Raw genomic sequence first — 26374 nt, 5'->3', positions numbered from 1 at the left:
ACAACAACTATTGGAGGAGGACATTTGGGTATTGTGTATGTTTAAATGTGGGAGGGTTGGATGTTATGAGATCATTAGACAAAGAGTTTTATTAATTGTTCGAACATGATTTTGTAATAAAGATTTTAATTTTAAATTTGTGTATGAATGTGTTTGGAATGTTTGTTTTGGATTTGGTAAAAACACTGTATTAGCCAAGTGATATTAGAATATTGATGCATTGTGGCTAATTATTGAGAATTTAACCCTGAGTTTGGTACCGATGAATAATCATGAGATAGATTTGTAAACCAAGGAGGCAGTGTAAATTGATCTCATGAATATTTGTGGATACCCTGAAAACGTCTCCTAGCTAGGGTTCCCCCAAGACAGGTTTGGGAATCAGTGGCTTGTTAATAGACCCTGAGGACTGGATTCTATAAATAACACTCAAAAATGGGTGCCAAAAATATGTTGGCACTAAGCTCTGTTCTATAACTGACATGCACCATTTATAAAATAGCATTAACCCCCAGATTCTATATAGCACGCCTAGAGATCTGTGCCCAAATTCAGGAATATTCTATAACAATGCACGTAACTTAATTGGCTTAACAAGCTGAGCACTAATTGGCAATAATTAGAATTTATGTGCACAACTCTCTAAGCATATTCTGCAATAAACTGCAGCTACATTCTAATATTCGCAGTTCAAAAGGACCATGGCTATGGGTGGGGAAATGGGTGTTCCATGGTCATTCCAAAATTTATGTGCATAGTTATAGAATATGACCCAGTGCACTTCCAATCCTACATGATTTACTTATGCACTCTTATTTGTAACAATTGTAAAATTATTATTCAGTTAATATGATTGCTATGATATTCTTATGCACCTATCTGTATCTATATTCTGAAATTCTTATTCTATAATGTGTATATGTCGTTGTAACATTTTGTAAGCCACATTGAGCCTGCTAATAGGTGGGAAAATGTGGGATACAAGTGCAGCAAATAAATAAATAAATAAACAAATACATACATACATACTTACATAAATCTACGTGCAGGGATTTATGCCATGTTTTTGCTGGTGTAAATGGATGTGCATAATTTTATTTATTTATTAGGATTTATTTACCGCCTTTTTGAAGGAATTCACTCAAGACGATGTACAGTAAGAATAGATCAAGCCTGAGCAATAGGCAATTACAGCAGTCAAAATATTCAAATAACAATACAAAGTATGGGGGGGGGGGGGGAGAATGGGACTTATATACTGCCTTTCTGTGGTTTTTCCAACTACATTCAAAGCAGTTTACATATCATATACAGGTACTTATTTGTACCTGGGACAATGGAGGGTTAAGTGACTTGCCCAGAGTCACAAGGAGCTGCACTGGGAATTGAACCCAGTTCCTGAGAATCAGAGTCCACTGCACTAATCACTAGGCTACTCCTTCACTTACTTGGAGGGGCATAATTGAACGAAAACGCCTATCTCCTTGGGCGTTTATCTCCAAGAACGGGTCCGTGAAGGGGCGGACCGAACCGTATTTTGGGAAAAAATAGACGCCCATGTTTTATCCAACAATGTGTGAGCTGGGCGTTTTTGTTTTTCAGCGATAATGGAAAATGAAAGCGCCCAGCTCAAAAACGAATAAATCCAAGGCATTTGTTCGTGGGAGGGGCCAGGATTCGTAGTGCACTGGTCCCCCTCACATGCCAGGACATCAACCGGGCACCCTAGGGGGCACTTTTACAAAACCAAACAAAAAGGTAAAAGAGCTCCCAGGTGCATAGCACCCTTCCCTTGTGTGTTGAGCCCCCCAAATCCCCCTCAAAACCCACTGCCCACAAGTCTACACCATTACTATAGCCCTAAGGGGTGAAGGGGGGCACCTACATGTGGGTACAGTGGGTTTGGGGGGGTTGGACGACTAATAAGCATTAAGCAGCACAATTGTAACAGGTAGGGGGGATGGGCCTGGGTCCACCTGCCTGAAGTCCACTGCACCCCCTAACAACTCCTCCAGTGACCTGCATACTGCTGTCAGGGAGCTGGGTATGACATTTGAGGGTGAAAATAAAAAGTTGAGAAACTTCATTTTTTGTGGTGGGAGGGGGTTAGTGACCACTGGGGGAGTCAGGGGAGGTCATCCCCGATTCCCTCCAGTGGTCATCTGGTCACTTAGGGCACTTTTTGGGGCCTTATTCGTGAAAAAACAGGGTCCAGGAAAAGTGTCCTAAATTCTAGCTAAAAACGCATACTTTTTTCCCATTATCGGTGAAATGCGCCCATCTCTGTTCGGCAGATAACCACGCCCCAGTTCCGCCTTCGCCACACCTCTGACACGCCCCCATCAACTTTGTCCGCATCCGCGATGGATTGCAGTTGAAAACGTCCAAAAATCGGCTTTCGATTATACCGCTTTATTCGTTTTTGTGAGATAAACGTCCATCTCCCGATTTAGGTCGGAACTTGGGCGTTTTTCTCGTTTGATTATAAGCAGGATAGTATACAACTTACAATATCAACACAATATGTAATAGAACATTATAATTGATAGTGAAGGGTAAAGCAAAGATGGAACACATAGATAGGTAAGAGAGTAAGAACAGTTAAAAAGTAGGTGACTAATTTCGAGAAAGTTGCACATAAGGTCAAATCAACTAACCATATTCTATATACCATGCCTAAATCTAGGTGTCGCTTATAGAATATGCTTAAGCGGGAATGTTTACCGTGTGGATTCTTTAGGCATCTTATATAGAATCTGGCCCTAAGTGTCAATTTCTATGCCCTAACTTTGGAGAACAGACTTACATGTGGTGTGAATGCTGGCACCCAAGTTGGGTGCGCTGACTCAGGGGTCTTTTTACAAAGGTGTGCTAGTGTTTTTAGCGTGCGCTAAAAATAAGCACGTGCTAAATGTTAGAGATGCTCATGTATTTCTATGGGCATCTCTAGCATTTAGCGCATGCTAATCATTAGTGTGCCCTAAAAATGCTAGCATGCCTTTATAAAAGGACCCCTCAGTATTACATATCTACAAGTGTCACTTTTTGGAATACCCGTGGTCATGCCTCTTTTGAGCCCACTGAGTCCAGCAGCTGGAGCGGTAGCGAAAGCCCTGCTGAAGATATTGAAGGAATGAGTGATAAGCCTATTGACAATGATGCAGAAGGAGCCTGGAGCCTTGACATTGAGCTAGAGGGTTCAGGAGGCCCTTGCTATCTACCATGTGGCGGGAGGAAAATCATCTTATCAGATGAAGGCAAGATATATGGAAGGAATGAATTGATGGCATGATACATCAAACTAAGAATAGGGAAACAGGTGTCTAGTCACATTCAGGTTCCTGCCAGAAGGAAAGCTCGTGATTTTTATTCCAAGCTGAAGGATGAAATGACGAAGGACAAAGCACTCCAGTATATAGCAGAGATGTCATCCGCCCAGATAGTATCAGAGATTTGAATTATGGAAATTAGGTGCCCTACCCTATGAAATAGTGTGCTGCCAGTTACATATGCAAATTTTAATGGATGCGATTAATATCAATAACTGGCTGTTAACACTCAAATATGACATATTCATATATTGTTCAGAACTCAATCAATTAATATGTGCGTACATCTTGGGCTCGCAGACCTGGGCACCATACATAGAATCCAGGGGAAAGCAACTCAGTTTAGCTGTGCATATTCTGCTCCATGTTTTTTTACGCTTTTTAAAATTGCTTTAAAGACCACAAAATTCCAAATATTTTCGGGTGCTCACATAGAAGGGCCCTCAAAGAAATCTCACCGGCTGCTTGCCACACAGGCCTAATCACAGTGGGGGGCTACATTCATCATTGTACCCAAAAGGTTTATGTAAAAAGGGGTCACTACTTAAATCAATTGTAAATAATTACTTATCTTAATATTTTATTCATGTGGAGGAGGTTTCCCAATCCACCAAACATCCTTATAGTATTGTACACTCCCTTAATAGTGGCCACATATGGTTTCACCCCACTCAAGTAACCCTTTTGAGACTTCCTGAAATTTTTACTAGTCAAAAATTCCACCGCTGTTTTTTTTACACAGAGCAAAATGGCAATCCCTGACAATATTTGGAATTTGTGTTTTTTAAAGCAATTCTAAAAAAAAGTTAAAATAAAACATAGGGGCCCTTTTATGAGAGAGCGACTGTGCGCAACCCAGAACTACCTCTGGCTCAATGTGGCCGCTGGCGGTACTTCTGGCTCGAGTGCGCACCATTTTCGGCACACTGAAAAATATTTTTGGAATTATTACCACAGTGTTATCCCGGCGATAATCGGGCAGCACCGCATGCTGCACAGTTAGTGCTGGGTTACCACGGGAGCCCTTATCACCACCTCAATGGATGTAATCTTACTGCATATCCATTTTTCGGGGGAGGGCTTTTTACCCACTGCAAAAATAAGGGCCCTGGCGTGGGAAAAACGTCCCCCATCGCTACTGCAGGACCCTTTTTATTGCAGCTTGGTAAAAGGACCCCATAGAGAATAATATGCACATCTAGACTGTGTTACTTACTGTTTGTTCATTATAATGTCACAGTTTATAAGTTTTTGTTGGTAGTTTTAAGTTAATAGAAAACAGGTGCAGATTTGCTGTAATATACTCCCCTCCTTTGGAGCAATATACGAATATGTAGTATTAACTTTCACCAGATTAGAAAACTACTGTTGAAATCAAAAGCAAATCATACACTGCACACATGAAGTGAAGTTTCAGCCAAGCTGAAAAATAGACCGAGTTGTTTTCTTGCTTTAAGTTTTTACATCTTTCTTTCTAAAGTAACATAAACCTCATATTTTTTCTAAGCCAGAAGGATAAAATGCCATTCTAACTGTGAAATATTAGGATTCTTAAAGAACACTTGGCAGGCATTCCAGGTCTGGCACACAATGGTGAAATTAAAATTGGAAGAATTCATAAAGTAGCACTCAATCCTTAATTATTAGAAACCTCAGAAATAGCAATGCCAAACCAAAAGCAAATAAATGTGGTAATCAGAAGTATCATGTGTTCAAAATTATGGGTTAACAAAGTTGTTTTCAAGCATCTGTAACTAAAATTAGCAATGGAACACTGTCATGAGCATAACCCATAATACTCTGTAAATCAGCTTTTAATTTTTTTTCTTAGAGTCTGCATAAATGTTTCCTGGATTTATTTCTGATCATCTTTTAAAAGCATTTGACTGCTTAAAAGGGGTCACTATAAATAAATGAATATATACAGCTTTCGCTGCTTCCTGAACTCAAAGAGGGTACTTTTCAAAAGCTATGGGTAAATAGGCCATCTGAAAATTACATGGGGTTAGTTCAGGGCAGACACAGTTTCTCATTTTCAGAACTACTCACTCTATTTTCATGGAAAAGTACTTGCAGAAAAGAAAACATATGTGAAAATCTCTGATGCAAAGTCTATGAGTAAAAGTTCCCAAGGATTCTGCACCATCATCATGGATCTTAAGACCTTTTCTCAGTTTAACAATTATTGTCATAGGTCATGAGCAAAACTATCTTCAGGCAGCTGAATAATTTGTCGCTAACCTTGGAATATTAATAGGTGGTTTGAAATGTCTCAGAAATATAGATTGGGATATTTACAGTCCGTGAAGGGTGGTATATATACTGTATCTTGGCTGTATAGCTTTGATATTGGACTATCAAAAGAGAAATAAAATCTTAGAGGTGCTATTCATACAGCAAAAATTGAGTGCTAGTGGAGAAGTATCTTGTGAAACTTGGGTTTTGCTGAAAAACAGTTGTTTCAGAAAGATCTACTGCTATGTGAAATAGTAACAACTTGATAGAAAAATGTAGGAGATAGATCATCATAGTTGCTCCTTTTTTACCCTTCAGTCCATGAAAAGGTCAGCGTAAAAGTGGTCATTTATCTGTGTACTTAGAGGGGTAGTTACAAACGTATTAAAGGAATAACACACAATATTTGCCAAATAACACATTGTAAATGGCAAAATTGTGAATTTAGTTAATGCACATTATCCCTCTAATTCTAGAAAGTTGTGTGCCCAAATCGTGCATGCAACTTAAAAAATAAGGTCAGTTGCACATGTAACTGAATAGAGTAATTAGATGCTAATTGGCCTTAACAACCAATTATTGGTTATGATTGGTGTTAATTAGTGTTAATTGGCAGTTACATGTATTCTGTAAGTTATGCACTCACATTCCAGAGCACACAACTCCAAGGAGTGCATAAACCTGGGAGGGGCAAGGGCAGGTTGGGGGGCCCTTTTACATAGTGGCGTTATTCACACTCCAAGAATGTACCATTTCTAGGGGAAAAAGAAACCCCCAGAAATGGCTTGCACAGTGGTAACCCGTCGGTAATCAGGCATCGCCTCATGCTGCCCAGTTACCTCTGGGTTAGCGCGGGAGCCCTTATCTCCATCTCAGTGGGTGGCGGTAAGGGCTCCCTATTGCATGGTCATGCAGTAAGAGTTGTCTTACCGCATGGCCATGTGAGCTGGGGGCTTTTTTACCTGCTGCAGTAAAAAGGGCCCTGGAGCGTGGAAAAAATGGCCCCTGCCACCAGTGCAGGGCCCTTTTTCCCGCAGCTTGGTAAAAGGGCCCCAAAGTCCTTACCTGTAACAGTTTTCTATGGATAATGACATTATCCCTCTATCGGTAGCTGGAACACTTTACCCCAGCTTGAGATCTTTGAATGCCTGCCCTCCATTTCTTTAATGAACCTATGACCTTTATAACCACTAGTCTGTTCCCAGTTTCACTTCAACCTGGGAAGGGTTATGGGACGGCAACTCTGGCTATAAGATCCTGCTGTCCAAGAACAACTGTTACAGGTAAGCAACTATATTTTCTCCTTGGACAGCCTAGATCCTATAGCCACACTGATGGTGACTCCCAAGTTGAAGGTTGCCACAATTGTAAACAGTACAATTTTTTTTAAATTTCTGAATAGACATTATAATCATATATACAGGTAACACAACAATCTCAAAACTGAAAATCCAAAACTTCTTGTTGAATGTTATAGGATAACTCACAGAAAACATTCTTAAATACCAAAGCCCCATAACTGCATTATCCAGGCAGTAATGTTTTGCAAAAACATGTAGTGATCACCATGTAGCTGCCTTACAAATATCCTACGTGGAAGCATTATTAAATCGTGCCCTGGTTGTCATCAGTGCTCCCAAGTTATGAACTGTGACTTTACCAATTGTAACCATGCCTGCAACTTGATAACAAAATCCTCTACATTTCAAAATCCACAAAGATAAAGTACACTTAGTAACTGGGCAAAGTGTACTCTTTTAATCATATGAAAGAAAAAGTTAAGATGGTCTATTCGATATGTCAGTTCTATACAAATAGATTTGTAAAGCCTTTCTACAATGCAAGGAGTGCAACTGCTTCTGGACTACAGATCTATATGGAGGTGGATAAAAAAAACCTGATAAAATTAATGGCTCCGAGTACAGAAAAGAGAACACTTTGCATTGTCCTTTGATGCAGAAAGATCAATTGATGGAGTGTCCCCATTCTAGAATATGTTCTTTACCACCTTTTCATGCAATGACCATTCGTGTGCATCTAATACTCGACTCAGTTTGTCTCCTAACAGGTTTTGCTTCCCTGGAAGATACCTGGCAATCAGAAACATTCCTTGATGCAGGAAAACTTTCCAAATGAACAACGTCTCCCTCTACAACTAACTGGATCCCATACCGTCCTGTTTGTTGATAATAAAACATTGCTACCTGATTGCCCATAGAAATTTCTACCACCTAGTTTACAAGGTAGCGATGAAACACCTGAAGAGCATTGCAAATTTCTTTTAACTCCAATAAATTTATATGGAGCGTAGCCTGCCATGAAGGCCAAAGGCCTTGAGTTGACATCCCCAGTAAATGGGCTTCTCAATCCAGAGGTGACACATCTGTGAAGCATGGCTCTAGATGAACCAGGATTTGCAGGATTCGCCCACCATGCAATTGCCTTCTTGAATGTATTTGTCAGTCGAACCTGCATGTATGGATCTTACAACCCCTGAGTCCATTGGCACTGTGCAACTTTCACATGCTGATTTTTGTTAATGGCAACATTAGCATATGGCCATTAATTCTGAAAATGAAAAATTGGCCATTTTCCAGCTGTGATAGCACTGGCCTTAGTGTGTGGGAAAGACCCATGTAATGGTGGTTAAGGACACTTTTTGTCGCAGCTTTGTAAAAGGGTCCCTTTAAAAATGAGTAAGTGTGAAATCGATTTAATGCACAAAGCAGGCATTGTTACGTCGAAACACGGTCCGTGTCGGTTCTTTACGAATAAAGGACTCTTGATTGTTCCAGTCTTGAAGGCTTTGTTGAGCTATTTTCCTTGGTTAAATATGTGAATTAACACGTAAAATCAATTTGGGCATGTTAAAAATTTTTTGAAGTGCATTAAAAATTGTTTTGTACGAACATCACTCATGTTTGGGTAACTTAAAACTCCCATTACTACTGTGTTTCAGATTTTTTTTTTTTGGTTCGCTACCCAAAAACAAGAGATACACTGTAAATACCAATAAACTGGGGGGAACCACATAACATACAAGCTATATTTTCTTGTTACAGAGATAATATAATATGTTTTGTTATTATAACATAACTAAACCAGTATCAAACGCCAAATCCTCTTATAACCTACTGCACCAGTGAATGCAATGTTCTACGTTAGGAGTCACTGACCAAGAAAGGAATCTAGGTGTCGTCTTTAATGAGATGTGAAACAAAAAGGTGAGGAGAAACCAAGGAGGATACAAAAAAAAAACTTTAATAGGGTTTCTAAAAAAACAACCTGACACTGCCGTGTTTCTGCCCTAAGGCCTACCTTAGGGGTCTTGAGCAATCTCAGGTGCACTCACGTTTTTAGTGCGTGCTAAAAATAGGCACGCACTAAACATTAGAGATGCCAATGCATTCCCATGGGCATCGCTAACGTTTAGCACGTGCCTATTTTTAGTGCGCACTAAAAACGTGCGTGCGCCTTAGTAAAAGACCCCCTCAATATATGGTGCCTAAACAATTGGCGCAGAAATCAGTGCCGTTTAAGCATATTTTATAAGTGGCATCCAGAGTTAGGTGTGGTATATAGAATACACTTAGTTGGCATCCCAGCGCCTAAAACTACGCACATCCATTTACACCAACGAAAATGTGGTGTAACTCCCAGCACATAGATTTATGCGCACTGGGCCATATTCTATAACTATATGTATAAATTTTTAACCACCCACAAAATGGCCACAGCCACGCCCCTTTTGAACTGTGCACATTAGAATTTAGGCACAGTTCATTGCAGAATACGTTTAGCCAGTTGTGCGTGTAAATTCTAATTAGTGCCAATTAATGCTCAGTATTGCTTGTTAAGAACTGTTATCAACGCTGATTAGCTTGATAAGCCAATTAAGTTATGCACGATGCTATAGAACACGCTTGGATTTTGGTGAGGATCTCTAGGCACGCCATATAAAGTTTGGGGGATTTTGTGCAAAGTGCTGATTTTCATTTGGTCATGGGATATGTCGTTGACACATCCTAGGTCATAGCTAATGACAGTCCATCCCGACTGGCTTCTCCAGTTCTCAGCCGGCTGCTCTAACATGTAAGTCAGTGTTTCTCAAGCCTGGTCCTGGAGTACCCCTTGCCAGTCAGGTTTTCGGAATATCCACAATGAATATGCATGAAAAGGATATGAATATAATGGAGGCAGTGTATGCAAATCAAGTTTCTGCATATTCATTGTAGATATCCTGAAAACCTGACTGGCAAGGGCAACTGCAGGACTGGACTTGGGAAACACTGCACTAAGCTACTACTTCATAAAAGCTTTAAGAGAAATAGTCACTTTATGGAGCACTTAGAACTATTTTGTATACTCATACTAAGGGCGAGCTTAACGCTCCTTTTAAATTTAGGATAGGATCATTAAATTGCTGCCTAATCAAGACAGGCTTCAATCCACTCTGAATTATGATTCAGATTTATTTAAAATTCACATTTATTTGGGTTGGCTTAAATGTATTCACAGATCTGAAATACTGAATTAGAGTGCAAATCTTCAAAATAATGTATAATGTATGATTGTCAAGTCTGCATCTAGTTATAAGGATCTGAATTGGGTGAACAAGGACCTTGTCCCAGTCAATCCAAACACAAACATTTTTCAGATTACACAAGAAATGATAGTGGCCCTTTTACTAAACTGCAGTAAGCAGTAAAGAGGGAATTCTATAAATAGCGCTCAAAAATCTTGCCAGAAAGAAATCGGCACTAAGAATGATTCTATAAAGCGCTTGCGACCTTTATTTAATTATGTATTTGTTACATTTGTATCCCACATTTTCCCACCTATTTGTAGGCTCAATGTGGCTTACATAGTGCCGGAGAGCTGTTTGCAGACTCCGGAGTAAACAAATACAAGGTGATGTTGTGGTAGGATAAGGTTCATGTGGTAGGACCACATAAAGGAATCATACAATGGGAGAGTTGTGTGATGACCATTACGAACTTTAGTGTTGTTGTGTCGCAGAGATCAGGCGTTTATGTTGGGTTGGTAGGGTATGCCTTTTAAAACAGGTGGGTTTTAAGTGTTTTTCTGAAGTGTAAGTAGTCGTATGTAGTTTTCAAGTCTTTTGGTAGTGCGTTCCACAGTTGTGCGCTGATGTAGGAAAAATTGGATGCGTAAGATTTGTATTTGAGTCCTTTGCAGCTTGAGTAGTGGAGATTTAGGTACGTTCGTGTTGATTCAGATATGTTTCTAGTTGGTAGATCGATCAAGTCTGTCATGTATCCCGGTGCATAATCGTAGATAATTTTGTGAACCATAGTGCAGATTTTGAAGGCAATGTGTTCTTTGATTTGGAGCCAGTGTAGTTTTTTGTGGAGGGGTTTTGCGCTTTCAAATCGTGTTTTTCCGAAGATGAGTCTTGCTGCCGTGTTTTGAGCGGTCTGAAGTTTCTTTAAGGTTTGGTTCTTTACATCCCGCATAAATTCCATTGCAGTAGTCTACATGGCTTAGTACCATTGATTGTATCAGGTTGCGAAATGTTTCCCTCGGGAAGAATTGTTTCACGCGTTTGAGTTTCCACATTGAGTAGAACATTTTCTTTGTTATGGATTTTACTTGGTTCTCTAGTGTTATGTTGTGGTCCAGTGTAACGCCAAGGATTTTCAGGCTGTTTGCGACAGGGAGGGTGTTGTCTGGGGTGTTGATAGTTGTGGGATTGTCCGTGGAGTGTTGAGTTTATAGAATGTGTTTAGCACGGATACCCATTCCTGGCGCACTCCATCAATTAATCTAGTTCTGTTTGATAGACAGATTACACCAGTCCCATCATTCAGATATTTTGGAGTCATTATTGACTCAGCACTATCCTTTTCACCTCAGATTTTTCAAGTACTTAAATCTGGTTTTTACTTTTTACGCAGGCTAAGATCAGTCCGTTCCTTACTTGACTCTGATTCTCTTTGCACCCTTCTGTCTACTTATGCCCAATCCAGATACAATTATGCTGGCATTATTAAATCGAATACGGAACAGTTACAAACTCTGCAGAACACAGAGGCGTGTCTTCTCCGCAAGGCAGATTGCCATGACCATGCTTCACCGCTCCTTCAACACCTTCATTGACTCATAAATTTCTACACACTAATGTCCCTGCAAATTTGGCATCCTTGATCATACCATACACTCTTTCACATTCTCTCTATTCTTTGAGAGATAATAGATTGGTCATTCCTAGTCCTGCTAAAGCTAGGTGGGAGTCTACAAGGGTGAGTGTCTTTATCTTCTTGGCGCTTGACCTCTGCAGACTCAGTCCCACAGCACCTTTGGCTGGATACCTCCTACTCTTCTATTTGCAGAACCCTAAGACTTATTTTTTCAACATTGTTTTGTGATCTGATTACTGTTTGTTCCTGTGGTGGGGGATTTGCTTTTAGGTTTCAATGATCTGTTTTTGCTTTGTGTACTTCATCTAAAAGGAATGTTGTAAGAATACTGTAGCAAGTGTGATTGTACTATATGATTGCTCTTTTCTGTTTTTATTATGGAGTTCCTTTCTTATTTTCACAAAATTTTAATAAGTGCAAACCGTCTTGATTTGCATACAAGGCAGGCAGTACATGAAATCAATAAACAATAGATGATAAAGCCATATTCTATAACTATATGCACAACTTTTTGGAATGCCCCTAGTATGTCCATGGCCACTCCCCTTTTTCAATTACGCATTAGTAGCGTTTGGCACCATGCCTTACAGACTAGTGCGCAGCCTGATGCACAAGCAAATTTTAATGAGCGCCAATTAATTACTAATTGGTTTTTATCATCCAATTACTAATAGTTAAGGGTTCATTACTCAATTAATTTGCATGCACACCTTGGGTGCACGTAGAAATCTGGGCACACAAATCTGGTCGCCATATATAGAAACAGGGGGTTACTTGTGAACTAGCACATGCCTTTAATGCACAACTGAGATAACTGTTATCGTGTTCACATGACAGTTGGTGTGCACTAATTCATGTGGTATCTGCATATCATGAATTTTGGCAGGACATGGGTGTGTTATTGGTGTGGAATGGGTGTGAACTGCGCCATGCAATTATCATACACAGTAATTCACTACACACTGTCACTGCTGCAAATAGGAGGCAGACAGTGTATTCACAGTACTGAACATAAAAATATAAGAATAACCATACTGAGTCAGACCGATGGTCCATCTAGCCCAGTACTTGCTTCCAGCAGTGGCCAATTCAGTCACAAGTACCTGACAGAAACCCATATAATGGCAACATTCCATGCTACCAATTCCAGGGCAAGTAGTAGCTTTCCCATATCTATGTCAATAACAGACTATGGACTTTTCCTCCGGGAACTTGTCCAAACCTTTTAAAACTGGAGTATGCTAATCACTATTACCACATCCTCCAGCAACGAGTTCCAGAGCTTAACGATTGGTTGAGTGAAAAAATATTTCTTCCTATTTCATTTTAAAAGTAGTTCCATGTAACCTCATTGAGTATCCCCTGGTCTTTGTACTTTTTGGAAAAGTAAAAAAAATGATTTACTTGTAACCGTTCTACACCACTCAGGATTCTGTAGACCTCTATCACATCCCCCCCCCCCCCCCCCGAGCCAGCTCTTTTCCAAGCTGAAGAGCCCTAACCTCTTTAGCCTTTCCCCGTAAGAGAGGAGTTTTATCCCCTTTATCATTTTGGATGCTCTTCTTTGAACCTCTTCTAATTCCGCTATATCTTTTTTGAAATACAGCATCCAGAATTGCAATAGTATCTGTCTGTTGTCAACGCAGAGTACGAGAGCAATTCTATAACTGAGCACTAAAGTTAGGCGTCTAGAGTCAGTGCGCTGAATGCAAATTCTAAAAGGGCATCTGGGTGTCAAGATTCCATTATAGAATACTAGCGTAAATTGGCTTCTACCCACCTACAATTAGGTGTACCCACTTATGCCATGTCCATAGCAAGCGTAAATGTGTGTGCCTCACTTTAGCAAGTAACTTACATCATTCTGTAAGTTATGTGAATAAGTGGAAGCCCTACCTATACCCTGCCTATGCTCGACCCCTTGCATTTATGTGCTAAGGGGCTCTTTTAGTAAAACGAGCAGGCACCTACGTGCATCAAATTAGAACTACCGCCCGGCTACTGCATGCCCCGAGCGGTAAATCTAATTTTGACGCACATCCAAAATGCACGTCAGAAAATAATTTCTATTTTCTACCGCGTGGCACTAACCATGCGGTAATCGGCACTGAACGCGCGCTGACGATTACTGCCCAGTTAACGCATGAGACCTTACCACTAAGTCAATGGGTGGCGGTAAGGTCTCAGGCCCAAATTGGACACGCAATGATTTTTATTTTGTCGCACGTCCATTTTCGGCCAAAAACACAAACAAAAAAAAGGCCTTTCTTGCAGACGTGCTGAAAAATGGACCTGCGCGTGTCCAATACACACGCCTACACCAGTGCAGGTCATTTTCAGCACGCCTTAGTAAAAGGACTCCTAAGTTGCGCATCATTTATAAATATAGCACTGAGCACCCACGTAGCACTTACACACGTAAATGCACACTTACATAAGTGCTAGTATTTAATAAGTCTAGTGCACAAATGTGCACTTATAGTTAGGCATGAAAGTTATAGAATGAAGCTGTTTACCTGAGCTGCTTGCATTAACACTAAAGTGTAGGCTACTGGTTAGTACACAGGCCTGGGAACCCTTAGAGTCACCAGTTCAAGACCTATTTGGTCTGCCTTTTATGTTCTTAAAGTAGTTAAGTTCTGGAACTCATTGCCAGAGGATGTGGTAACAGTAGTTAGCGTGTCTGGGTTTAAAAAAGGTTTGGACACATTCCTGGAGTCCTTAGTCTGCTTTTGAAATAGACATGGCGAAGCCACTGCTTGTCCTGGGATCAGTAGCAAGAATCTTGCTTCTATTTGGGATTCTGCCAGGTGCTTGTGACCTGGACTGTCCATTATTGGAAGCAGGATACTGGGATAGATGGACCATTGGTCTGACCGAGTATGGCTATTCTTATGTTCTTATAACTGAACAGGCAGGGGCTAGAAACACCCCCAATAATTTATGCAAAGGCTTTGCAGTTACCACATAGTAATTAGTGAACTTACTGCATAGTAACTGCAAAACTTTAAACGGCCTTAAATAAGATGGACTATGTATATTGTACTCAGTTTTCATGTTGCACAGTAATGATTTCTGTCATGCTTAAATCCTCTATTCACAAATGTACAAATATTTGTAAAAATGAGGGCTGCATTTCGATTAAAATTTTAATGACAATTAATCACACAATTAAAGGTATTTTTCCCCCACTGCAGTTCCTTCTGACTCTGGACAAGGCACTTAATTCTCCATTGCCCAGAGTCACAAGGAGCTGAACTGGGAAAATATAAATCTTTAATCATGAGATTAATCGCAATTACAGATTTTAATCAAAATGCAGCCCTAAATAAAGAATAAAAAAGTAATGAAAAGATAAGAAATAAAAATACAAATTGTCAAATTACATACTACGGGGTCCTTTTACTAAGGTGTGCTGAAAAATGGACTGCGGTAGTGTAGAAGTGGGTTTTGGGCACGCGCAGATCCATTTTTCAGTGCGCTTGCAAAAAATATGCCTTTTTTATATTTTTGCCGAAAATGGATGTGCGGCAAAATAAAAATTGTCATGCCTCCATTTTGGGTCTGAGACCTTACTGCCAACCCTTGCCTTAGCGGTAAGGTCTCTCATGTTAACCGTGTGGCAATTTGCCTACGCGCGTCAAATTGGAGTTACCACCCAATTTTCGCCGCATGCCATAAACTAAAATATATTTACTGGCGCGCATAGCAGATGCATGTAAAAAAATGAAATTACTCTGAATTAACGTGCATTGGGTGTGCGTAGATGCCTATACAGCTTAGTAAAAGTGCCCCTAAAGAATCTAAAACAACATGCAGAATAGCTATAAACAGCCCTACAGTTTTCACAGCCTACTTCAGAAATGCAGCCCTAGTAAAAATGTAAGACAATAAGTAGTCATATTAAAAGTGATATCTTTACCAAAGAAACATACATCTTTGACTTGGTCCACAAAAGTAATCAACTTTTCCATCATATCAGCCACAAGAATAATATCCATCTTATCTGCGAAACTGGAGGCATCTCCTGTACAAATGATGAGTTGATGAGCGAATTCAAGGGCAGTGGAACTATTGACAGGCATCTGAAACACATAGCAGTTATTTTTACTAAACACAATGCATTGTTGAAACTACTGTAAATTAGTTCACACTTCATGAATAAATTTGGACCTTCAAGACCCCAAATTACCAGGAACATATCTTCTAAAACTTAAGCATGTAAAACAGGGTGCTATGGATGTAACTCTGCCCTGTGTACTCAATGGGGATTTTAAATCAAGAAAACGTTAAGTGTATAATTTCATTACAAAAGAGGACATACTGGGAAGTTGTACAGATTAATTGCCAAAGATTTATATATATATATATAATCTGATTTTTACAAATGTATGTAATAAATAGAAATAAAACAAAACAGAGAAAAAAAATAAGATGCCTTTTTTATTGGACTAACAACACATTTTATGATTAGCTTTCAAAGGTAACCCTTCTTCTTCAGAACAGAAATAAGCAAATGTTGACAAATATCAGAATATATAAGTGAAGCACAAAAGCATTCCATTGACAGTCTCGCAGGAAGAGAGTGGGGTGGATTAGGTGAGGAACAGAGAGAGCTGGATTGCTGATAAGAAGGTGACAAAACAGAAGAATATTATGGTTTATAGTGGATAGAAAACCCAGATCTTTGTTGAGTCCTGACTGGTGGGTGTCAAAATATTTCATCATTTTGACTTCATTTATGTTCCTGGATTGTCTTAACGTTTCCTTTTAGTATTCTCACCATAAGATCATTGATGTATATATGTGAATGACTAGAATGGGCCTATTTTGCTTGGGTAAAGTTATGCTCGCTATCAGCTTTACAGGGCCAGTTCTCAATCCTAAAATATATGTGGTTGCTGGAAATTATATATTCAACTCTGCAGTTTGATATAGTAATGATTAATTGACCCCTAACCTTGGCACTCCACAGCACTTGCACAAAGTTTATCCCCTAAATAAATAACTTCACCAAGCAACTCCACGATGCAAAATTGGCTGCAGCTCCTTTGTTTAGTTCAACAAAACACACAACTTTTAACTTAAATACATCACAGATGGGCTTCTTCCATTCAGTGAATCACTAATCAGTAGCACCACTTTGTAAAAGTAGCCCTTTGAGCACGGTTTTTTTTAGGTGACATTTATTGAATTTAGTCTTATGTGTGCATTCAGGCTGTTTTGCACAGCACATTGGGGTCCTTTTACTAAGGTGCACCCAAAAATGGCCTGCACTGATGTAGGCGAGTGTATTGAATGCACGTAGGTCCATTTTTCAGCACGTTGGCAAAAAAGACCATTTTTGGGGGCCGAAAATGGACGAGCGGCAAAATAAAAATTGGCACATGTCCATTGTGGGCCTGAGACCTTACCACCACCCACTGACTTAGCGGTAAGGTCTCACGCGTTAACCGGGCGGTAATCATCAGCGCGTGTACACTGCCGATTACCGCCACGTGGTAGAAAATAAAAAATATTTTCTGACATGCGTATTGGATGCACGTAAAAAATGGAATTACCATCCAGGGCACACAGTAGCTGGGTGGTAGTTGCAAATTGACGCACACTGGACATACATAGGCGCGTACATGCCGCAATAAAAGGGCCCCATTATTTCTAGCATGTGCAAAACAGCCTTGGGGGTCCTTTTACTAAGCTATGGTAAAAAGTGGCTTAGATATTCCCTTGCACCGATTTGTCCCATGCGCTCAGTCCATTTTTACAACAGCTGAGTACAAGGACCCTAAGGCTATTTGCATATGCTAAAATTAATAGGCCCCTTTTACCAAGCAGCAGTAAAAGAGGCCCTGTGGTGGCATCACCTGCCAAGGCCCTCTTTTACTGTCACCCAGTAAAATGGAATTTCCGGCCAGGGGACGGAAATGGCCATACGGTAAGTGAAATACTTGCTGCGCAGCCATTTCCCGGTGGAAGGTAGTAACTGGGCAGCACGTGGTGCTTCCCATTTACCACCAGGCACACCCCCACCACTCGTGCTAAAAACAAATATGTGCAGGCAAGAAATTGCACATGGTGGGGGCCGGAACTAGCGCCGGGCTCCCCCGAGGAGCCCGGCGCTAGAGTCGGATCACCGCACATGATTGCTGTGGTAGCCCTACTGTGCCATCGTAAAAGGGTCCCAATGTGCTGTGCAAAACAGCTTCAATGCACACATGCAGCTATTTAAAAAAATTAGCATGTGTGCACTTACCATCACCCATTTTATAAGCGGTAAGGGCTCATGTGGTATTCCTGCACTAAACAGATAGCGCATGGTAATGTAGCTGTGCTAAGTAGCATACAAATACCCAATCTCTGCTCCCAGACATGTCTCCTTACAAAAAAATGTTTAAAATATTTTTTAGCACGTGGTTAGCTTGAGCACATTTGGCATTTACAGCAGGATGCCTGAGCACGTCCCATGCTATGCCATTTTAAGCTGCATTAGGCACGCAATAGCGTCTAATGCAGCTGAGTAAAACAACTCCTTAATGTACACATTACACTTTATTGTAGAAGGCCTCTGATATATGAGTACATCTGAGACACCAGTCATACGTCAAATGGAGAATTATATAAAACACTGCTATGGAGTTATTATTTTTGAACTACTCTCACTCCTCTCCTTCCCATCTATATGTCCCTTCAAAAGAAATCATCCAGACTATCTATTTCACTGGAAATCACATTGAAATCACATTGAAGCAATTATCTTAACCTTCCAAACTCAGCTCTGCTTTGTGTGAAATATTACTGTGCCCTATTGTTGCACAACCAACTAATTTCATTAAAGGTATTCATGTGCCACAATCCAAAATATTGTATGTTAATTTGCATTTTTGTTTAACAGCTAGAAGTACATCACCCTTCCCTCCCCCTCCCCCACACACTATTACGCAATTCCCACCCCAAAATCTGGAGACAGAGCAGAGAAACTGAAACAGGAGGATTAATTTATAGCCACAGCTCCCCTAACTGCCAAATCTTTCAAGCATGAGGAACGTAGGGGCCTGTTTACTAATGTGCAGTACAGTTTTGCACTTAAGATGGGTTAAATTGAAAAATGAATGCACAGTAAATGCAAAGCTTTTATGCTTAGGGGTGAATTCTATAAATTATGCACGTACTGAGCCATATTCTATAACTGCTAATGTAAATTTTGGAATACCCATGAAATGCCCAATACGCTCAGTGAGTTGTGCATGTAAATTCTAATTATTGATTATTAGTGCTCAGTATTGTTTGTTAAGTGCTGTTATCAATGTTGATTAGCTTGTTAAGCCAATTAAATTACCCATCTTGTTATAGAATACGCCTAGGTTTCGCCACAGATCTCTAGGCGCGCTATATAGAATCCGGGGGTCAGTGTGTGAATTAGTATGCGACTGTCATGTTAGGGCAGGAATGATTAGAAAAATAAGACGTCCAAATGCTGCAAATCAATAATACCAATAACACAGAGTAGCATATGTTGAGCCAGTAGCGTAAAAAAAAGAAAAAAGAAAGAAAAATTTATTAAGGTTGTTTGTAATTGATTAAAGTAAAAAAATAAATCTAAAACACTTTATAGCTGTCCATATGTCCAACATGTTTCAGCACCTAGTGCCTGCTTTAGGGGCAGATTAGTCAGCGTATACGGACCATCCATCTAAGCAGTCGCCTAAAACACTTATAAGGTTGCACATGTAGGGGTCTCCAGTCCCTGACATAAACTTAAAATAGGTCCCTGGAGGGTAAATCAGTTATAAATATGTTATTAATCTACCCCTGAAGCAGGCACTAGGTGCTGAATCATGTTGGGCATATGGACCTCTGTATAAAATGTTTTGGACTTATTTTCTACTTTTAAGATTGTTTTTAATTGATTAAAGTTTTTTTTATTAAAAAAAAAACAGCGGATCTCTTTCACCCCTCCTACTTTGACGCAATGGAAGAATCTCATGTATGCACTCCTTACCATGGAGCGTCTTATAGTGGGGAAGGTGGTGTTAAAGCCCAAAAACGTTTTGCTACTCATTGGACTCCATGCTTACAAACTTTTCCAGCTACGATTCGTTCTGCTTTTCTTAATAATATAAGAAATACTTTCAGTTTCTTGTTCAATGGGAACATTTGCATTCTTCTCTGGCAGGGAGGGGATGAGGGCTATGGGGGACTTTTGAAAAGATTGTCATTATTCAACTGATTCTTGATGATAATGCTAGATATGTATTTTATTTATTTATTTGTGACATTTATATCTCACATTAACCCAAACAAGTTTGAGTTCAATGTGGCTTACAACAAACAGTATAGGATACATAACAAAGAATAATGCATAAGAAAGTAATTTGTTGTAAGAATCCAATTTTACAATTCAGTATCATAAACATACTGGGATAACTATGGATGTTTAACATTTAGAAAATCTATTATGAATGAGAAATTGTAAATGAAGCAAAGAGAAAGTTAATGGTAAATAGAGTAATAACCAATTCAGGAAATAATTAGTTGTTTGAGATATGGTTGTTGTTTGTGAGGGTTTGTTTTAATAGGAATGATTTGAGGATTTTGCGGAATTTAGTATATTCCTGTATATTTCTTATTTTGAGTGGTAAGGAGTTCCATCATTTGGAACTTAGCCAGTGATCCGCTGAATATTAACGATATAACTGCTAAGGGCCCACTGTGGGCTTACTGCTTGCTATACAGGAAGTACCACCAGGCTACCGCAGCAGCCCAGCGGTACTTCCCACCCCTAGCGCCGTCATTTCCGGCGCTACAAAAATGTATTTATTTTTGTAGTGCTGGAGTGTACCCAGCGGTAATCGGGCAGTGCCGTGCGCTGCCTGGTTATAGTCGGGTTAACACGGGAACCCTTTCCGCTACCTCAATGGGTGGCGGTAAGGGCTCCCTCCAAAATGGCTGCGCGGCAAGTGCTTTACCTGCCACACAGCCGTTTCCTGCAGGAAGTCGAGACCTCCCTTTTACCAGTTGCAGTAAAAAGGGGTCTCGGCATGCATATAAAACATGAATCGATGTCAGCGCTGGCACCCTTTTGCCGCAGCTTGGTAAAAGGAGCCTTAAGTAAGTTAAGCAAGTATTTAGGTAGAATTTTGGCAGTCATGCATGTACATACACACATCTACTATAATAAAACTCACCCTCAACGTTCTGAAGACAACGTTCTGAAGTCACTTAGTCACTCCCTGAAGGGTTCGTGGATTCATGGTGGTGAAGCCACAACACTGACCATGTCTCTCTGCCCCGCCCTCGCATGACGGACCAATCAGAAAAAACACCCTCAACATTCTGAAACACAAAGGACCATCACAACACCGTTCCCAGGCAACACTAGGCAATGTAAGACGGACCAATCAGAGGAAACTACATGACAATAAGGGAGAAGCATTCCCCAGCAGAATGGCTCATTATCTGTGCAGCACGGAGAGCACAGAACCACCGCTGGAACGAGAGAAGAATATTTCTGCTGTGGGTATGTGCAAAAATAGACCGGGGGAGAGGGGGGAGGAGAAATTTTTAAATGCCTAATGCCAGTACTGAAGAGTGCCAGAGGGCCTATAGCACAGACTATATTTGGGATCGCTTGACATGGAGTCGGAGGAGCCGGAAAACAACGTGCCCGTCACCATCTGGGACGTGAGCGAACAGGACAAGCTGCGGCCCAGCTAGAAGGATTACCCGCAACCCAGCCAGCAGCAAACAGCGACCAAGGAAGGGGGAGGAGTACTCCTTCCCTGCCTAGGAATCGCTGGAGACTGGCTGCCAAACTAACGAAACAACCGCACACCGATGCACCACCTCCATCATTCGAAAGGCATCCACTCTTTCTTCAACAGAAATGCAAACTAATAATACAAAACAAACAAAGAATACATGGTTTCTCAGGCGGCTGCAGGTAACTCCCCACCCCTTCCTCTTCCCCTTTTGCCGAAGCGGCCAAGGACGTGCCCAACCATCCCCAGCCTCAGGCAAGCTGTCTCCCACCTCGGGGATTCCCCGAGCACCCGGAAAAAGACAGCGCTGATTCCTGCAGCACATAAATGTTCCAGCATTCCCCTGCAGCCGGCCTGAAATAGACCAAACATACCGGATCACCCCCCAACGGCCCGAGACCGTGCTCTTCTCCCTTCCGCCAACTTAAAACAACCATCCCCGTCCTCAGGCAAGCCGTCACCCACGTCCAGGATGCCCAGAACCCCAGCCCAATGGAAAAAGATGGCGCTGCTTCCAACAGCACATTTCTCTTCCAGCGTTCCCCTACAGCAGCCCTGAAACGGCCAAAAAATACCGACAGACAAAGAACGTGCTCCTCTACCTTCCGCCCATCTAAAACAACACTGCTGCTTCAGCACAACACAAAAAAAAAAACACCACTCAGCAAAGGCTGACCCCCCTACAACCACATTTACATTTCACCAACAGAAAGACCCCCCTCCACAAACCTCCTTGACAGACAAAACCACACACACACAATACAACAGAAACACACCCTCAAAGCCACACACCAATCCAACCCACTTTGCCAGCACAGCACAGCACATCCCCCAACCCCCAAGCAAAAAACAAAACAAAATAAAAAAAGACACACATCAACAACCTGCACACACACCGCACCCTCACACACACTCACACACACACACACACACACACACACACAAATAACTCTGTGACACATACACACACACACAAAAAAAAAAAGCCACATGCTAGTGCCCGTTTCATTGGTTTCGGAAACGGGCCTTTTTTACTAGTATGAGTATAAAAGCCATCATTCTAACCATTCATGTGCAAAACGGATGCGTAAATGGTGCCTATGTTATACAGTCGCCCTCTTTGGAGCTAATTCTATAAGTGGGCACTTCCTTTTAGGTGCATGAATGCTGCATGGGCCACGTGGGTGCCCAGAGGCTATTATAGACTACTAGTGTAAACCCAGTATTGTGGTGCCTGCAGGTACACCAGCCACTGACCTGGCACCCAAATGCATGAAGGGCATGCATAGCTTACATTATTCTGCAAGTAGCACACATAAGTGGCAGCTTCACCCATGTTCCACACCTAAGTACACCCCTCTTGCATTTAGGTGCCTCTTTTCAGAATACTGACATTTATGCATGCATGTAACAATGTCAGTATTCTGTACATTTACACACCTAACACACATTTAAATGTAAGCACCCCATTATAGAATTGCCTCTGATCTGTTTAGCACAGTTTAATAAACAAGTCCCTTAGCTTCCTTATGAACATAATACAACACAGCACCATCAGATTAAGCAAAGTATACTTAAGGATTTAAAATGGTCTCTTCTAGATAGTATGTAAATTTACCAGACTATAGGCATGAAGAATGCGAGTTACTTCATGTGAGTAAGGACACTCAGAATAGTCTTCTTCAGTCCATTGTCCAGTGCGGTTGCACTTACGCCAAGCTCTTTGCTCTTCAAGTTCTCTTTGGAAAGAAGCTGAGCTAAACCTATACTGTGTACAGGTATGGTAAGCAGTAATCCCAGCCAGAGTTTTAGGCCACCTATCATTAAAAACAAAGCAAAACACATATGAAAACAAAAAGAACAACAACAACATTTAAATTGGGACTTCTATATTTACACTCAGTTCAAAATGTGACTGCAACATGGTAATTTTCTAAATGTGAACAACAAATGCTTTCTTCACCATATCAGAACATGACAAACAATAGCCGCCTGCATAATGGCTTTGAGGTGTTCTAACAATACTTAGGTGTCCATTAACTAAAGGCCATCCATTAACTAAAGGCCCTTAATTTAGGAGCCCTATTCATGTTTTGGGCATTTGAAAAATGCTATTTAGACATCTATATTGCATGGACATCCAAATGTTGATTTAAAAAAGCTAGGATATGGGCATATAAAACTGCAGTGCATCCATGTTGTAAGGGGATATGGTCTGGGCATGTTGTGGGCTGGTCTCAAAGATGGACATTGTTATTTAGACTTGGTGTTCCAAACATCCAGGTTTCAGAAAGGTACTCCAATTGAGCAGCTGTACACTGGAAAGATTAAGGCAAGTCACCTCCTTAATCACCCAGTGGTTTCTGTCCCCCTTTCTTCCCTAAAACGTAAAACTGACAAGGAATACTGGGCTCTGTGACAGTTTCAGGAACTATTGACGGTCATGGTACTAAAATTGTTTACATGGCCTCCAGTTCAAATCCTACTTCAGCACTTTGCAATTGTTTTTTTAATTGTGAGGCCTTCAGGAATAGAAAATATCAACTGTACCTAATGTTTAAGCAACCTGCAAACCTGAAGGCTATTGAAGCAACGTACATTCAAGTACACTAGGCATTTTTCTGTCCCTGGAGGGCTCACAATTTTTAAAATATCATAAAGAGCTGAACTGAAATTGAACCAGGGACCCTAGGTTCTCAGCCCCCCGCTCTAACCATTAGGCTACTCCTTTACTCTATATAGACATCTATCAGGATTATTTTTGAAAGAGAAGGACGCCCATCTTTCGACAAAAATCGGAAGATGGGCGTCCTTCTCACAGGGTTGCCCAAACCGGCATAATCAAAAGCTGATTTTGGGCGTCCTCAACTGCTTTCCGTCGTGGGGACGACCATAGTTCACGGGGGCATGTCATAGGCGTAGTGAAGGCGGAACTTGGGTGTGCCTAACTGACCAGATGACCACCGGAGGGAATCGGGGATGACCTCCCCTTACTCCCCCAGTGGTCACTAACCCCCTCCCACCCACAAAAAACATCTTTAAAAATATTTTGTGCCAGCCCCTATGCCAGCCTCAAATGTCATACTCAGGTCCATCGCAACAGTATGCAGGTCCCTGGAGCAGTTTTAGTGGGTGCAGTGCACTTCAGGCAGACGGACCCAGGCCCATCCCCCCTACCTGTTACACTTGTGGTGGTAAATGTGAGCCCTCCAAAACCCACCAGAAACCCACTGTACCCACATCTAGGAGCTCCCCTTCACCCATAAGGGCTATGGTAGTGGTGTACAGTTGTGGGTAGTGGGGTTTGGGGGGGCTCAGCATACAGGGCAAGGGAGCTATGTACCTGGGAGCAATTTCTGAAGTCCACTGCAATGCCCCCTAGGGTGCCCGGTTGGTGTCCTGGCATGTCAGGGGACCAGTGCACTATGAATCCTGGCACCTCCCACGACCAAAGGGCTTGGATTTGGTCGTTTCTGAGATGGGTGTCCTTGGTTTCCATTATCGCCAAAAATCAGAAACAACCAAGTCTAGGGACGACCTAAATTTCAAGATTTGGGCATCCCCGACCGTATTATCGAAACGAAAGATGGGCGCCCATCTGTTTTGATAATACAGGTTTTCCTGCCCCTTTGCCGGGACATTTTGTGAGGACGTCCTCAGTAAAACTTCGGCATCCCTTTCGATTATGCCCCTCTATGTGGCCATTTGTTAATATGGAAATTCTTATGCTGCTACTATGAAGTCCATGTTCTTTGTTTTGCTTTGTTCATACGTTGGATGTTTCAGTTTGTAAACAGATGTTCATGCTGGATATCACCAGCACATGGATGTCCATTTCTCATGTATTTTTGAACAAGCTGTACGTCGGCAGATCCTGTTCTAAAATACTAGCAACACCAGCAATGTGCTGACCTTGATGTCCTTTTTCTGAGTTGGACGGCTTTTCTAAAATGCCGTTTATCGTATATTATACTATACTATACTATACTATACTATACAGTGCTTCTAGTCCACAAAACACCTAGGCTGACTATTTAACCTATCTGAAAAAATGAACAGGAATACCCCAGTGATTAATAGAAGCCATTCAAACCTGAGATACAACCCCCAAAACAAAAACCTAAACCATCATTTTGTAACAACACATTTTCCTACTAAACACCAAAACAAAATAAAAATTCAACACATTAAATTAAAAAATTTAAAATTAAGTTACCAAAAGCTCTTTCCTATTAGAAATATTCAATATTAACAGACCAATGTCTCTCCAGTGGTTCTCCATGGGGCCCGTTAAAGGGGAGCTCGCCTTCTGCTTGCACCTTATTTGAGCCACCTCCAGCGTCTCACTGGACAGATATGGGAGTGGAGGTTATGTCATCAAGACAGCCAGTCCAAACAGCTCCTCCCACTCTCTGCAGCAATGTTGTGGTAAGATATTATCAAGGCACATGTTATCAGCTACAGAAAATAAAAAAATGCTGAGGCAGAGAATAAAAATGCCAGAGTTTCTCCTCTGGTCTTAGTAGCAGCTTGCTGTTATCAGCACTATTAGCACTATCATGGGGATTTAACATGTCAATGCCTATGGAGTAAGTTTACTAAGGTGCGTTAGCATTTTTTTTTTTTTTAATTTATAGAAGTCTTTATTGAACATTGTTAATCAAACATAAACATTACACATCTCAGCATAGTACAACTAAATGATATAGTTCTGCTACCCCCTCAGGTCCAGAGGAGATTGTGTACCAAACAGTTCAGCCAACCGTATAACAATAGCATGTCAAAGGCTTAGTATACTTCAAACATTTTTAGTTTTACATAGTAACATTCCCCTTCCATTAATCCAAAACCCCACCCCTTATCAAACTCTTCACCTCCCTCTCACCCTCCC

At 41.0% G+C, this 26374-nt stretch overlaps 1 protein-coding gene across 1 annotated transcript in view; it reads right to left on the bottom strand.

Annotated features, from left to right (window-relative positions):
• ADGRA1 (adhesion G protein-coupled receptor A1) overlaps positions 1-26374 on the bottom strand; it is an 816325-nt gene that overhangs the window by 427213 nt on the left and 362738 nt on the right. The window contains exons 9-10 of the mRNA XM_030202995.1: positions 23102-23300; positions 15661-15810 (exon numbers count right to left, since the gene is read on the bottom strand). Of these exons, the coding sequence (XP_030058855.1) occupies positions 15661-15810; positions 23102-23300 (349 nt within the window). The remainder of the gene's footprint in view (positions 1-15660; positions 15811-23101; positions 23301-26374) is intronic.

Source organism: Microcaecilia unicolor, chromosome 5 (assembly GCF_901765095.1).
Source record: "Microcaecilia unicolor chromosome 5, aMicUni1.1, whole genome shotgun sequence".
NCBI classification, from domain to species: Eukaryota; Metazoa; Chordata; class Amphibia; order Gymnophiona; family Siphonopidae; genus Microcaecilia; species Microcaecilia unicolor.
The sequence above is the reverse complement of the archived record's forward strand: the minus strand, read 5'-3'. Positions and strand labels throughout refer to the sequence as shown.